Source organism: Lithobates pipiens, unplaced genomic scaffold (genome assembly GCF_037356315.1).
Source record: "Lithobates pipiens isolate NorthernLeopardFrog02 unplaced genomic scaffold, aLitPip1_a1.2 Scaffold_27, whole genome shotgun sequence".
NCBI classification, from domain to species: Eukaryota; Metazoa; Chordata; class Amphibia; order Anura; family Ranidae; genus Lithobates; species Lithobates pipiens.
Window position 1 is genome coordinate 43387221 of NW_027507788.1, and position 14192 is coordinate 43401412.

The 14192-nt window shown below is 41.6% G+C and overlaps 1 protein-coding gene across 2 annotated transcripts in view; it reads right to left on the reverse strand.

Moving 5' to 3' along the window:
* Positions 1-8469: 8469 nt before the first annotated feature.
* The window catches only part of NKAPD1 (NKAP domain containing 1), a 44331-nt gene continuing 38608 nt past the window's right edge, over positions 8470-14192 (reverse strand). For both annotated transcript variants that reach the window (XM_077456909.1, XM_077456907.1), the window contains exon 7: positions 8470-10784. In XM_077456909.1, coding sequence (XP_077313035.1) covers positions 10277-10784 — 508 coding nt within the window. In that variant the 3' untranslated portion in view covers positions 8470-10276. The remainder of the gene's footprint in view (positions 10785-14192) is intronic.

Sequence of the window (14192 nt, forward strand, 5' to 3'; positions counted from 1 at the left end):
CTGCACCGCCTACTGTTTTTCACCAGACCAGTACACTATTTTCTTGTCCCTCTGAGGCCCAATTTTTTTATACAACTATATGCTCTGCATTTGGGTAGGCTTTGCACCAACCCTTAGTGTCTGGGCTGGAGACATCACTTCCCCTCGGCACAGGAAGGGCCCAGCTCTGCCCCCTCGCTCCTGTCAGTCATCTGGGACACATCCCAGATGACTGTGTGGCCAATCACGGCGTGCGGCGCCGCTCATGCATGCGCAGTGGGTGCCTGCCACAGCCGGGTGCCCAAAGTTGCAATGCCGGTGCCGCCGAGCAGAGGGGGGACAAGCGGGGGTTCAATCCCCCCGCATCGCTGGACCCTGGAACAGGTAAGTGTCCGATTATTAAAAGTCAGCAGCTGCAGTATTTGTAGCTGCTGACTTTTCTTTTTTTTTGTGGAAACTCCTCTTGAAGCACATATTTCTTAAGCATTTGAATGTTATGAGCTGCATCTTTTCTTACCACCCAAGTGGAGCAAGTTGTCAGTTTGATGGGGATTTTTTTTTTCAGCTGGATCATGGCGGAACACTGTTCCACCACCTCTGGACAGCCCTCTCCTCTCCGGCCTGTCACTTAACACAGAATCCAACAAAATATAAAAGTCTTATGAGCTACCTACTGAGAGTAAAAATTATATGGACAGCTGCTGGCACTAATCACGTCCCATATAGCTGTGTGAAAGCATAAAAACAAAAATTTGTGCCGTACTATCTACCTATACTGCTATAACAGCAGTGATAAAATAAAGTGTCAATAGTGCTATAGGATACTAAAATGTGCAAAAATCACATACATCAAGTTTATAACACAGCTGAAACAATAAAGATGATACAGTGATATATTCTTATGATATATAAATTAAAACTTTTTTTTTTTCAGCCTTGTGCAGTTTCATCTAGGCAGCTCCACCTGTCAGATCTGTGTAGCACAGAATCGAGGAGGAGTTTCATATCGCTTTACTCGACTCGGTGCTACGCTGATCTGGCAGGCAGTGGGCAGGGACAGAAGCTGCCTCCAGAATCCCTGCTAAAAAATGCAGAGAGATGCAGCGTTTGGACTCTGGGCACCCATCAACAGATGTGGTGGGGGACCCTTGTTGCCAGTACTAGCACAGAGAAGCTGCTGGAGGAAGTCTGTAGCACTTTCTCTACCGGATTCTGTGTTAAGTATAAAAAAACAAATACATTTGTGCCACGCTATCTACCTATTATACTGCTATAACAGCAGTGATAAAATAAAGTGTCAATAGTGCTATATGATACTAAAATGTGCAAAACAGTATAATAGGTAGAGAGCGTGGCACAAATTTCTTTGTTTTTTTATACTTAACACAGAATTCAGTAGAGAAAGTTCAACACACTTCCTCCACCAGCTTCCCTGTGCTAGCACTGGCAACAAGGGCACACATACCACATCTGTTGATGGGTGCCCAGAGTCCAAACGCTGCATCTATGCATTTTTTAACAGGGATTCTGGAGGCAGTCTCTGTCCCTGCCCACTGCCTGTCAGATCAGCATAGCCCCAAGCCGAGTAAAGCGATCTGAAACTCCTCCTCGGTTCTGTGCTACACAGGTCTGACAGGTGGAGTTGCCCAGATGAGACTGCACAAGGCTGAAGAAAAAAAAAAAAAAAGCCTGCCCTGCCTTAAGGAATGGTGGAGAGGTTGGGATGGGGAGGTGACATGTTGACAGAGGGTAAAAAAGGTGGGTAAGTGGTGTATAGGGGGGCATGCTAAGATGAACTATGAGGGGGGAAGTGAGCCGTGGGCAGGGGGGAGAGTGCAAGCCTTGGATTGGAGGGGGAGAGAGAGGGTGAGCTGTGAATGAGGGGAAAGGTGAGCTGTGGACAGCAGCGTAAAAGAGTGAGTGGAGGATGGGAGAGAAGGTGAGCCTTAGCCACATCCATTATTTGCCATCTTTTTAATTCCCAAGACATTTTGGGATTAGAGGTGGGGTTGGGGATTTGACCGGGGAGGGTGGGTTCCTGCACCTATTCGGAGAAAAAGAGCCCTGCATATTGGTATCCCAATTTTGATACTGATAAGAGTTTACTGTCTGATTAATGTATATTTGACTGGCCTGTTCCATTTCATGTGCCTATTTTGGGGCACTTAGCCCATTTCTGGAATGGGTCATCTGTCAGGTTTCCAGGGAACAGGAATCTTCCACTATCTAGATGACTTTTTGTGTTGGTGAAGTAGACACAACAGTGTCATGTAATGCTAGCTATTCTCCAGTCAATCTTTAGGAAGTTTGGGGTAGTTCCTTACTGGAACTGGACAAAATGGTAGAGCTAGACCCAGTTATGATCTTTTTGGGCAATGAAATGGACTCCACTGTTGGAAAATGTAGGTTGCTGAAGACTAAAAGTCCTGGACGAAAGGGAGCTGGCACAGGATTTGTCTCTTTACATAAAAATGCGTAATAAGGGATCGCAAAGGATTTTATGAAAACGTATTTTTGCCTGCAGCATTGGGAAGGTGTTTGGCAAGGGCCATGAGTGGATTTGTTCAGCTTACAGTGGGGATCGAAAGTTTGGGCACCCCAGGTAAAAATGTGTATTAATGTGCATAACAAAGTCAAGGAAAGATGGAAAAATCTCCAAATGGCATCAAATTAAAGATTAGACATTCTTATATGTCAAAAAAAGTTAGATTTTATTTCCATCATTTACACTTTCAAAATTACAGAAACCAAAAAAATGGCGTCTGCAAAAGTTTGGGCACCCTGCAAAATTTATAGCATGCACTGCCCCCTTTGCAAAGCGGAGACCAGCCAGTGTCATGGACTGTTCTCAATCATTGTCTCAGAAGACCAGGTGATGTCAATCTCAAAGGTTTTAAATGGCCAGACTCATCTGACCTTGCCCCAACAATCAGCACCATGGGTTCTTCTAAGCAGTTGTCTAGAAAACTGAAACTGAAAATAGTTGACGCTCACAAAGCTGGAGAAGGCAATAAGAAGATAGCAAAGCGTTTTCAGATGTCAATATCCTCTGTTCGGAATGTAATTAAGAAATGGCAGTCATCAGGAACAGTTGAAGTTAAAGCAAGATCTGGAAGACCAAGAAAAATATCAGACAGAACAGCTCACAGGATTGTGAGAAAAGCAATTCAAAACCCACGTTTGACTGCACGATCCCTCCAGAAAGATCTGGCAGACACTGCAGTTGTGGTACACTACTATTCCACTATAAAGAGATACTTGTACAAATATGGTCTTCATGGAAGAGTCATCAGAAGAAAACCTCTTCTACGTCCTCACTACAAAAATCAGTGTTTGAACTTTGCAAATGAACATATAGACAAGCCTGAGGCATTTTGAAAACAAGTTCTGTGGACCGATGAGGTTAAAATATAACTTTTTGGCCGGAATGAGTAAAAGGTACGTTTGCAGAAGAAAGGGCACAGAATTTAATGAAAAGAACCTCTGTCCAACTGTTAAGCATGGGTGTGGATCAATCGTGCTTTGGGGTTGTATTGCAGCCAGTGGCACAGGGAACATTTCATGAGTAGAAGGAAAAATGGATTCAATAAAGTTTTAGCAAATTTTGGATGGTAACTTGATGCCATCTGTGAAAAAGCGGAAGTTAAAGAGAGGATGGCTTCTACAAATGGATAATGATCCTAAACACACCTCAAAATCCACAGGGGATTACATCAAGAGGCGTAAACTGAAGGTTTTGCCATGGCCTTCACAATCTCCTGACCTCAACATTATTGAAAATCTATGGATAGACCTTAAAAGAGCAGTGTGTGATAGACAGCCCCGAAATCTCAAAGAACTGGAACACTTTTGTAAGGAAGAATGGGCAAAGATACCTCTAACAAGAATTGAAAGACTCTTGGCTGGCTACAAAAAGCGTTTACAAGCTGTGATACTTTCCAAAGGGGGCAGTACAAGATATTAATTCTGCAGGGTGCCCAAACTTTTGCAGACGCCATTTTTTGTTTTCTGTAATTTTGAAAGTGTAAATGATGGAAATAAAATCCAACTTTTTTTGACATATTATAAGAATGTCTAATCTGTAATTTGATACCATTTGGAGATTTTTCCATCTTTCCTTGGCTTCGTTATGAACATTAATACACATTTTTACCTGGGGTGCCCAAACTTTCGATCCCCACTGTAACCACTTTGTTTGAATTTAGGGTGGATCTGAGACTTTCCTTTTCACCACTAAAGGCAGGACATTGTAGCAGGAATGAGCTATACTGAGCTATAGTTAGCAGATACCTCTGGTACAGTGGGATTTGGGGCTTGCAAGGAGAATGGCAGGTAGGAAATGGAACAGCCAGCTTAATATTTTTGAAGCCTTTCCTCTTAGAGTAGCTACAGATTTGAGGGAGAAGCTTCAGCATAAATCTGTTATTTGGGACAGATAACATTGGGGTAATTGATAGGGTCAAATCAGGCTAACTTGCTTCGTCTGTTGGTGTTGCATCCTTTAGTGGAGGTATGGCATCTTAACAGAGCTTCATCCACAGGAGGATTAGGCTACTGATATGGTAGTATCTTTTCACTGCTACACAGTGGGGCTTATGGCAGGTGGCTTACATTTCAGGTGTTCTGCAGCTGTTAGAGGGCATATGCTTGCCATCACAAGATTACACAACACACTCATTTCAGATATGTACAGTCATGGAAGCTTATCAGTTGCCTTGGAAGAGGCAACAGTTAGGGGCACTGAATGTTGGGATTCTAAAGGCTCAGATTTATATTAGGCCACATTTAGGTCATTCTATGGTGGAATTCTAAGGCCTTTTGGGGTACTCATAGAATGGGATGCTGAAGGAATGGGGTTGTACCCATTTGTAATGCAGGAGCCTCGAAAACCTAGGCGCCCGATTGTGTTCCTATTGCTGTCTTTGTAGCAGAAAGTACAACAAATGTCCTGTGTGTATTTTTGGTTGATAAGGCAGATCGAAGTGCATCAGTCGGGAGCCATGTCACAACTACATCATCTTAGGCAGCAGAATGAAGGAAACCCCCCAACATATTTCTCTATCCACATAAGTGAGGTTAATGGGGGAATTCCCCCTCCACCAGCTAATTGTATTCCGATAGTGGCTCCCACTGCTGTCAGAATACGCTGATCAGCAGTTGCAGCAACTGATCGAAAAAGGTTTTCCAGTATGTTTATTCGACAGAAGTCAATCAAGTTCTGTTTAACAGGGAAAGACAAACACATCAAAATTCATCCTGGCCTTGCTGAATTGGGCAACTTGAGATCCAATTGAAGACCTCTGCTAGGGGATCGACCGATGTAGTTTTTTCAGGGCCGCTACCAATTTTTTCGGCCGCATTTCAAACCGATAGCCGATATCAGGTGCTGATATTCTGTACATTTAAAGTTTTGATAAATCAAAACAATTTTCTACACAAGTCTGGTAAAAACGAAACATGTTAAGGTTTAGAATTTTCAACATTAAGGGCTTGTTCTTCACACAGTACCTGCATGAAAACTGATAGGAAAACCGCACAGATTTCATTTGCAGAGACATCAGTTTTCATGCACAATACAGTCGGGTTTTATGCACGTCGACATCAGGTTTTCAATGTGCGCAAGTTATGTCCCGTATATTCACACCAATGTTGATGTCATATCGTTTTTGCGTTTTTTTTCTTGTGCAGAAAACTGCATACATGACATGTTGCACATTCCTGCGCAGAAAAAAAAAACTGCACGTAGTTTGAAAAGGGCACATAGGGGGTTATTTACGAAAGGCAAATTCACTTTGCACTACAAGTGAAAAGTGCACTTGAAATTGCACTTGGAAGTGCAGTCGCTGTTAATCTGAGGGGTAGATCTAAAACGAGGGGAAGCTCTTCTGATTGTATCATCCAATCATTTGCAAGCTAAAATGCTGTTTTTAAAATTTTCCTTGCATGTCCCCCTCGGATCTACAGCGACTGCATTTCCAAGTGCACCTTTAGTGTAATTTCAAAGAAGAAGAGTGTAGAGAACCATTGTTTTATGTGCCCTTGCAGAATTTGTGCAGAAAAACTGTCATCTCTGTCTGTAGCATGGTGTGAACGAGGCCTAAAAGTAAAAGAAAATGCTTCAAAAATAATAACTTATTAAATGGCTTTCCAAAAACATAGAAAAATGGCATACCTATAAACTGCACTGCACTAATTTAATGCACTACCGTAGTGCAAAAAGCTAGACAGTGGACACTACACTTTCTTCAATACTCCCAGTTAAGTAGAAGAATATTATAGTGCAGACAGCATAACATTGCAGCATTGTCACCTGTTTTTTTTTTTTTCATATATTGCAGCCACTTCACTGAAAACACGCTCACTTGGTACAGAGAAAGGAGGAGCAGATTCAGAAGAATCCCTTGCATGAGGCCCCAATAAAACGCTGAACATGACATCAATTCGACTATGATGAAGATTCTTTTCTGCCCTTTGGCTTTTTGGATGTTTGTCTGTTTTTGCAGCCTCCTGCTCTTCCATATTAGAAACATGCTCTTCCTGACTTCACCTTTCTGCAGGAACCTCCTTCACCTCCTGTTGAATATCTTCTGTCAGCCATTGTTTTGCCTTGTACAATACATCAGAAGAGAAAGCATGATTCTTGTATCAAGGATCCAAAAGACATGCCAGCACAATATTTTCATTCTCTTCATGCTTCTCAAAGTGTTTGGCGAGGCGGTCCCCAATGACCTGCCTGAATGTTTTAATGCCACACGTGATGGGTCCTTCATTCTCCCGAAGAAGCATCTTCAGCACTCTCACACATTTGATGACAGATGAGTCGTAATGACTCACCTCTAGTGTCACTTCCTCACCTGGATGCTAAGAGCCCGCTTCTGTTCCAGCATTCTTTGCAGCATGTAAAGTGTTGAGTTCCATCGTGTTGTTTGTTTTTGCGTAGGCCAAGGTCTTCCTGAACGCACCTCAGTCGCTGCTTGGCAAGGATTGAATGATGGAAATTGCCTGCGCACCTCTTCAGCATGCCAATTGTATCAAAGCTCTTTGGCTTGACAGACCAGCATTTACCACAAGGTGCAGGGTGTGCCATGCAACTGAGGTCTGACACTTCAGCAAGCCTCATTCCTTTCACCATGTTTTGTCTGCTCTCTTGAAGCACAAGCATCACTCGGTCTTTGTTTATTTCCAAGTCTTCAAGCATGCCTAGAAACATTTCTCTAATGTACTCCCCAGTGTGGGATCCTTGTATCACTTTTGTACACCAATTGCTTTTTTTTGTCCATCCACTGTCAATGAAGTGGCATGTAAGACTCATTAGTGACTCTGTTGGTCCTGACCAGCAGTCAGTCATGAATTAGAGAGTTGCCAGCATTCTCTGGTTGCAGCATAGTCTTTACTTTCTCAACTACCTTTTGGTGAATCTTTCCCTGCATTTCGGTTCAGTGATACTTTTCACTCTTCAGGTGTGTACCTTGGCTCAGCTATAGACATCAACTGCTTAAATCTAGAGTCAGACACGATTTTAACTGGCTGGTTATCAGTAATCGTCAATCTCTGATTGCTCTGTCCAGCAGTTGGGATCTTCCATCCAAATTTAGCCACTTAGCTTTTTTTTCTGAAACATCTTTTATTGTTGTCTGGGATAGTGATATTTCACTTTGTGATTCAGTTTGTTTTCTCTGTGCTTCATTATACAATTCAACATGATTAACTCTTAGATAGGCCCAAAGATTTGATGAATTTTTGTGTTTTGCAGTTGCTGATCCCATGCTCACATTGTTTCTGCATGTGTTGCACACTACTGCTTTCCTGGAAATGGTGAGACAAGAAATAGTCCCAGACCACACTTTTATTTTTTCTCTCTGCATCCATCTGCACTGAGCTTTGAAAAGAGAGTTTACAGATAAGGTTAAAACTGGTTGGCATGGTGCACCCTGCTGTGGGTGGGTGGCTGGCTGGCATGGTGCACCCTGCTGTGGGAGTATGGGTGGGTGGCTGCTGGTGTGTTCTCTCTGGTCCAGTTTTGCGGCGTGCACTGCCCAAAGAGAGGGAGGCGGTGGCCTTTGCCCTATCCAGGCAGAAGAAGCCAGGACTTAGACTGTCAGAACGTTTGAAGGCCCAGGGCGCAGAGGCGTGCGGCACAACATATGCAACAACGTTGTGTGCCGCGTGCCTCTGCACACTGTGTCTGCAGTGCACTGCAAACATTCTGAGTCCTGGCTTCTTCTACTCAGGCTGATGACATAGTGGACCCCAAAAAAGATGGTCGTCGCTGAAGCCAGAGACCAATATTGGCAAGTTTGTGACCAATACAGATTATTTTAAAAAAATGTGAATATCGACCCCCAATAAATGGCCGCACCGATAATCGGTTGACCCTTACCTCAGGGAGTGTGAGCAGATGTTGTCTTGTAACATGTTACACCCTAAATACAGGTGCAACATGTTATAAAGGCGCACTCATCCTTTAAGTCCAAGAAATGCAATGCCAAATTAAAAATGAAGTTGAGTTTAATTATTGCACTGGAAATGTTAGAGGCAATTTACAACACAAGGTAATGCAGGGTATACGCAAGAAAATCATTTGAAAATGGTTGATTAGACAGGAAATCTGTATGCCTGCTGAGCTGAATGAAAAAAAAAGAAAAATTTAGTGTGTACGAACAACTCTCTATTCCTCTGATGATGTATGCATCGTCATACAATGCATGTATGCATTGTGTGCTAAGCACTGTGAGTTGTCTATATTAGCCAGGAGCCAGTCTCAAAATGCAATGTACAGGGATCCAGACTTTGAATGGTGGACATACCTCCAACGTGGTCTTCAGAGTCTGGAAACAAAAGAGAAGGCCGACGGTCCTGAGCCTATATAGCACCCTGTGGCTAATTGCATGCATTGTACTTCAGGACAATGTGATCACCTAACGCAGGATGCAGTCCTGGAAGCAAAACATTAAGGTCCCCAAGGTATAACACCTAGGGCTACTGATCCAAAAGACTAAGTAAGTGGTCAAATGTTGTTAGAGAAAAAAAAAGGGGGGGGGGGGGGAAGAGCGGTAAGGACAGCATTAAACCAAAAAGCCAATATTTATTAAACTGCAGCTTACCAATTATTACATGCGATGGATGCATTCGTTTTTTGTTCCCCTTTAGGCTCTCTTTCCTTTATTTCCACCTGGTGATCTTGTCAGTTAAGTCTGTTTTTCAACAAAAAAAGCTGTTCTTCAGATGTAGCAGCTACAGGGTTGAGATAAACCATTTACCACTGACGTGCTTACAATGATCAGATTTTATTTATTTTATCCATCCCAAAAAGCAACAAAAAACTGTTTGCTGTAACTGATTTTAAAGCATTAGCTGGAGTTTAGCTTGATTTGATTAGTGGATCTAAATCTGCTAGTGCATCTAACACTCCTCTCTCCCCAGATTAACAAATATGCTGTTCAAAGGTGCCCCTGTGCTCCTTCATACAAAGTGAAGGCTCTTTAATACAGGAGGTGTGTTACTGGCCAAATCACCAGGTGAAAACAGAAGGAAAACCATCTAGTGACTGGTACACTGCAATATATTATTTTTTTTGGCTTTGGATTTAATATTGCTTTAGGAAGAAAAAAAAAAAGAAAAAAATGTTTCGCAAAGGATAGGAGGTCCATTATCTATATAGACACTTGCAAAAAAAACTGTAGTCTCACAGAGTGGGTGAGGCTATATGAGCTTGCATTAGGGGGTATCCTAGCAAGGTTTTTAGCAAGTGTCCAATCACCTGAAGGTTGTTTGCATAACTCATGGTCTGTGAATACAAACTCTGTGTCCTGTACTGAACCAAAAAGATATACAGATTTGTGAGACATAGAGGCTTTCAATAGTTACAATATCCATTCCATTCCTATAGGATATTTATGTCTGTAAACAAAAAACTCTTCAAGAAAATTTAACAATACACAAAAACAAAAAAAGGAAAAAAAGTGGCTAAAATCACATGGATTTTTGTGAACTAACCCAATTGGAACTATAGTGGGTCTGCAGTAGCACAGCAATGTACCAAACAGTCCCCAGTTCTCCTCTTACATTTCCATATACTTTTCTCCCCTTCAATTACTTTAACTGTTCTAGTTGTTAAACTTTTTAGTATTCCGCAAATTTATGGGACAAGAACATGACAATCACTGTTGCCATAGGACTATATTTTTTGAAACATACTATTGCACATTTGAACTGTTTTGGAAAAAAAAATATATATATAACATACGAACATATGCCTGTGATTTCAGGCTGATAAAATACGGGGATATGCAGACATTTAGTCCTCATCTGAGCTCTCTGAGCTTTCATCTTTGGCCACTTTCCAGTTGGTTCTTCTACTTTTCCTGGCTTCTGTGTCGGAGTCTTTTTTAGACTTTGATCTGCTATGACTACTACGATGTTTCTTGTTAGATTTTTCAGTCCATCTTTCTTTGCGTACCTCCATTTCAGGATCCTCTGTACTGCTCATCTCATCACTTGATGAATCACTGTCCTGTCCGGAGGATGATGGCCTTTTCTTTGCCCTCTTTTTCCGGGTCGTCTTCTTCCTCTTGGACTTCTTTCGCTTTTCCTCGGATTCATCGGAGCTTTCACTTGAAGACTCTGTAATTTCCACCTGCTCTTTCTTTCTTTTCTTCAGTTTTTTGTGTGAACGCTTCTTCTGCTTCTTCTTGTGACCCTTCTTTGAGCGTTTACGTTTGCGAGATTCTTGTTCTTTTTGGTTTTTGTGCCTTGATTTCTCTTGTCCATTAGCTTTCCTTTTACTTCCTTCTTCCCCTCGATCGCTGAAAGAGGAATAGTGAACAATAAATGTCAGGACACCTCTCAGTGGGGGCTTGAAGTTTACACTTACTGTTAGTTTTAGCATCTACACTATTTAGACCTAATCAACAAATTTTCTGAAGAAATACTCATTTGATTACTATCATGTCAGCGCTTTTACAAAATAAAAGCAGACAGTATAGTTACAATACAAGAGGGTTAAGAAGGGCCCTGCTCATGCAATCTTACAATCCAATAGGGTGGGTAAAGTGGTACAAAAAGGTAATAAACTAGGGATGCACTAAAATTTTGGTGGCCGAAACTAGTGTTTTTGGCATTTTGCCTATAAATAAAAGGTGCTGATAATGGCACGTAATGCAGACGATTTACTGCGCTTATGGCGGTTGTTTTTATAGGCCACGTGACTCAAAAACCACATCAAAAAAGTAACACGATTGCGCTATTAATGCTGTGTGTTCAATGTATTTCAACAGGGAGGTGGGTTTTGGTGCAGATTTTTTTAACTGACCAAAAATGCAGCAGGTAGGATTTTTAACACCACAACGGAAGCCCAAGGGACCAGCGTGAACACATACATAGAATTTAAAGGGATGTGTTTTTCTTAAGCTTTTTTTTTGCGCAAAAGGTGGCCAACAATGGATGACAATAAATTCATATTATTAATTAAAAAGTCAAATATAATACAATTATATATAAGAACATATTTAAAAAAAAAAAAATTTTTCTCGGTTATGGCCAAATGCATCCTGAGTTTTTGGTACCAACATTTTCATTCAGTGCACCTATAGTAAGAACTGTGAGAGATGAGCTCATAGAAGACTTAAAAGTTCAGTTGTTTGGTGGAGGTGGGATCAGCTTTGTTGGAGATACATTTTCAAAGATTGCCTAAAAGGTGGACAGCATAGAAGATAGCCGGACAGATTGAAGTAGAGTTCCAGAGGATTGAAGAAGCTCTGGAGAAGAGCATGGGAGCAGGAGACAAGAGAGCTAGCGAGCAGGAGGTCTTGAGAGCAGAGAAGATGATTTGGGCGATATATTGAGACAAGTTTGTTGAAGTAGCTTGAGGCAGAGTTGTGAATGGCTTTGTATGTTGTTCATAATTTGAATTTTATTTATTAGGGGTGGCAAACAGTGCTAAGGTAGAAGGGTCGGGCAGAGGATTCAATCTTAGAATGAAGGGAATAGTCTGTGTAGAGAAAAAAAAGATAGTGAATGAATTGCTTAATGGATTCATTTGTTAAAAAGAGGTGCATTTTAGATATGTTACAGAGATGAAGTCTACAAGATTTGGACAGTTATTGGATTTGGGGCCCAAAGGACAGGTCAAGGTCCAGGATTACACCTAGCACTCTGGCATGATGGGAGGGAACGATAAATTGTATTATAATCTTGATGGTAAAGTCAGGAAGGAGAGCACAGGCCGGGGAGAAAGTTATGAGCATGGTGTGTGCGAGAAGGACTTTTAGGTTGCATGACTACTGTGATTGGCTGTAGCATGATCAGAAGCATGTGCCGCTAGCTCCCAATCAGAACTAAAGCCTGGGATATAAACTTCAGTTTCCATGGGAGCATATGTGTAGCATGCGTTTATTACTTCCTGTGCTCTTTGCCACCACACATACATATTATTTGGTTGGTAAGAGGTTAATGCAGAGCAAGGCTGAATGGTCACATTGACACATCCATCATGCCGTTTACACTGGAAGAGTAGCTTTCTCAGTGTAACCAGTGCACTGCATGCATGAGAAGTGTCAGGGCTCCCAAAGAAGATGCAGAGTTGCCATGTTTAAATTAAGATTGCCCACCTCCCAGAGTAAAACGGCATTGCTGACCTGTCATTTGACAGATCAGTCTCAAAGAATGCAGGAGACCAGAGTGATTCAGAGGTGAGAAAGGCTCCCACCATCTCTGTATCCACCAAGACAGCACCTGAGGTAGAAGCCTCTACTTCCTCCTGACCTGGCTGACCTACCTCCTCCTTATGTTATGAAGATATGAAGAGTTGGAGGTGTTCTATAGTCTAGCAATGGAAAACTAGGCAAGACTGACAATAGTGACTGGAATTTCAGTGCAGAAGAGGCACTGTGCTGTTAGGTCAAACAAAGCTCTTGTATATGTAAAAATTGTCAATTTTTTTGGTAGAAATTTACTCAGAAGCAGAGGCCCTAGAGAATATATTGGGGGTGTTAGAGCTGCATGATTAATTGCTAAGAATCGAGATCTCAATCCCCCCCCGCGATCTTAAAGCACTTTCACAATTCTTTCTATGCAGACAAGCCGACAGATGTCAAAACCCCTCCCCCCCCCCCAAAAAAAACAAGCAATCCGCCAAGTATCACAACATTCCTCAACCCTGAGCCAACTATAAACATTGTAACGTTTTGTTCTTTAGTTGAAAGGAATGAACTTTGGTGTGTAAATGAGGCAGATTTAACCACATAAAGACCACACTTTTGTGGTCAGATGAGACCAAAATCAAGTTCTTCAGTATCAACTTAACTCACAGTGTTTGGAGGAGGAATGCTGACTATGACCCCAAGATGTGACACCAAGATGTTACCCCACGAGACACGTGAGAGAATCGTGATCTTTATTCTTTTTTTTATATCTTTATTGTGACTAAGTATCAAAACAAACATCTCCATTTAGGAGCACATTAACAAGTATCGACGCATATGCCTTATTGCTTCTCCATAATACAGTTTTCGTGTTCTACCATACCTCTTTTATTCTACTTATTAACACAAAAAAAAAAAAAAAAGGGGGGGGGGGGGGGAAGACCCCAACCCACGTACTTTATCCACTTCAGCCCCGGACCATTTTGCTGGTTAAAGACCAGACCACTTTTTGCGATTCTGCACTGCATCGCTTTAACTGACAATTGCACGGTCATGCGATGTGGCTCCCGAACAAAATTGACGTTCTTTTTTCCCCACAAATAGAGCTTTCTTTTGGTGGTATTTGATCACCCCTGCAGTTTTTATTTTTTGCGCTATAAACAAAAATAGAGCGACAATTTTGAAAAAAAAAAGCATTATCGTTTACTTTTTTTTATAATAAATATCCCCAAAAATATATAAAAAAACATTTTTTTCCCTCAGTTTAGGCCAATACGTATTCTTCTACATATTTTTGGTAAAAATCGCAATAAGCGATTGATTGGTTTGCGCAAAAGTTATAGCATTTACAAAATAGGGGATAGTTTTATGGCATTTTTATTAATAATTTTTTTTTTTTTACAAGTAATGGCGGCGATCAGCGATTTTTATTGTGACTGCGACATTATGGTGGACACATCGGACATTTTTGCTATATAAATGCAGTGATTCCTGTGTAAATGACACTGGCAGTGAAGGGGTTAACCAGTGGGTGGCAGTGTAGGGGTTAAGTGTTCCGAGGGGTGTGTTACA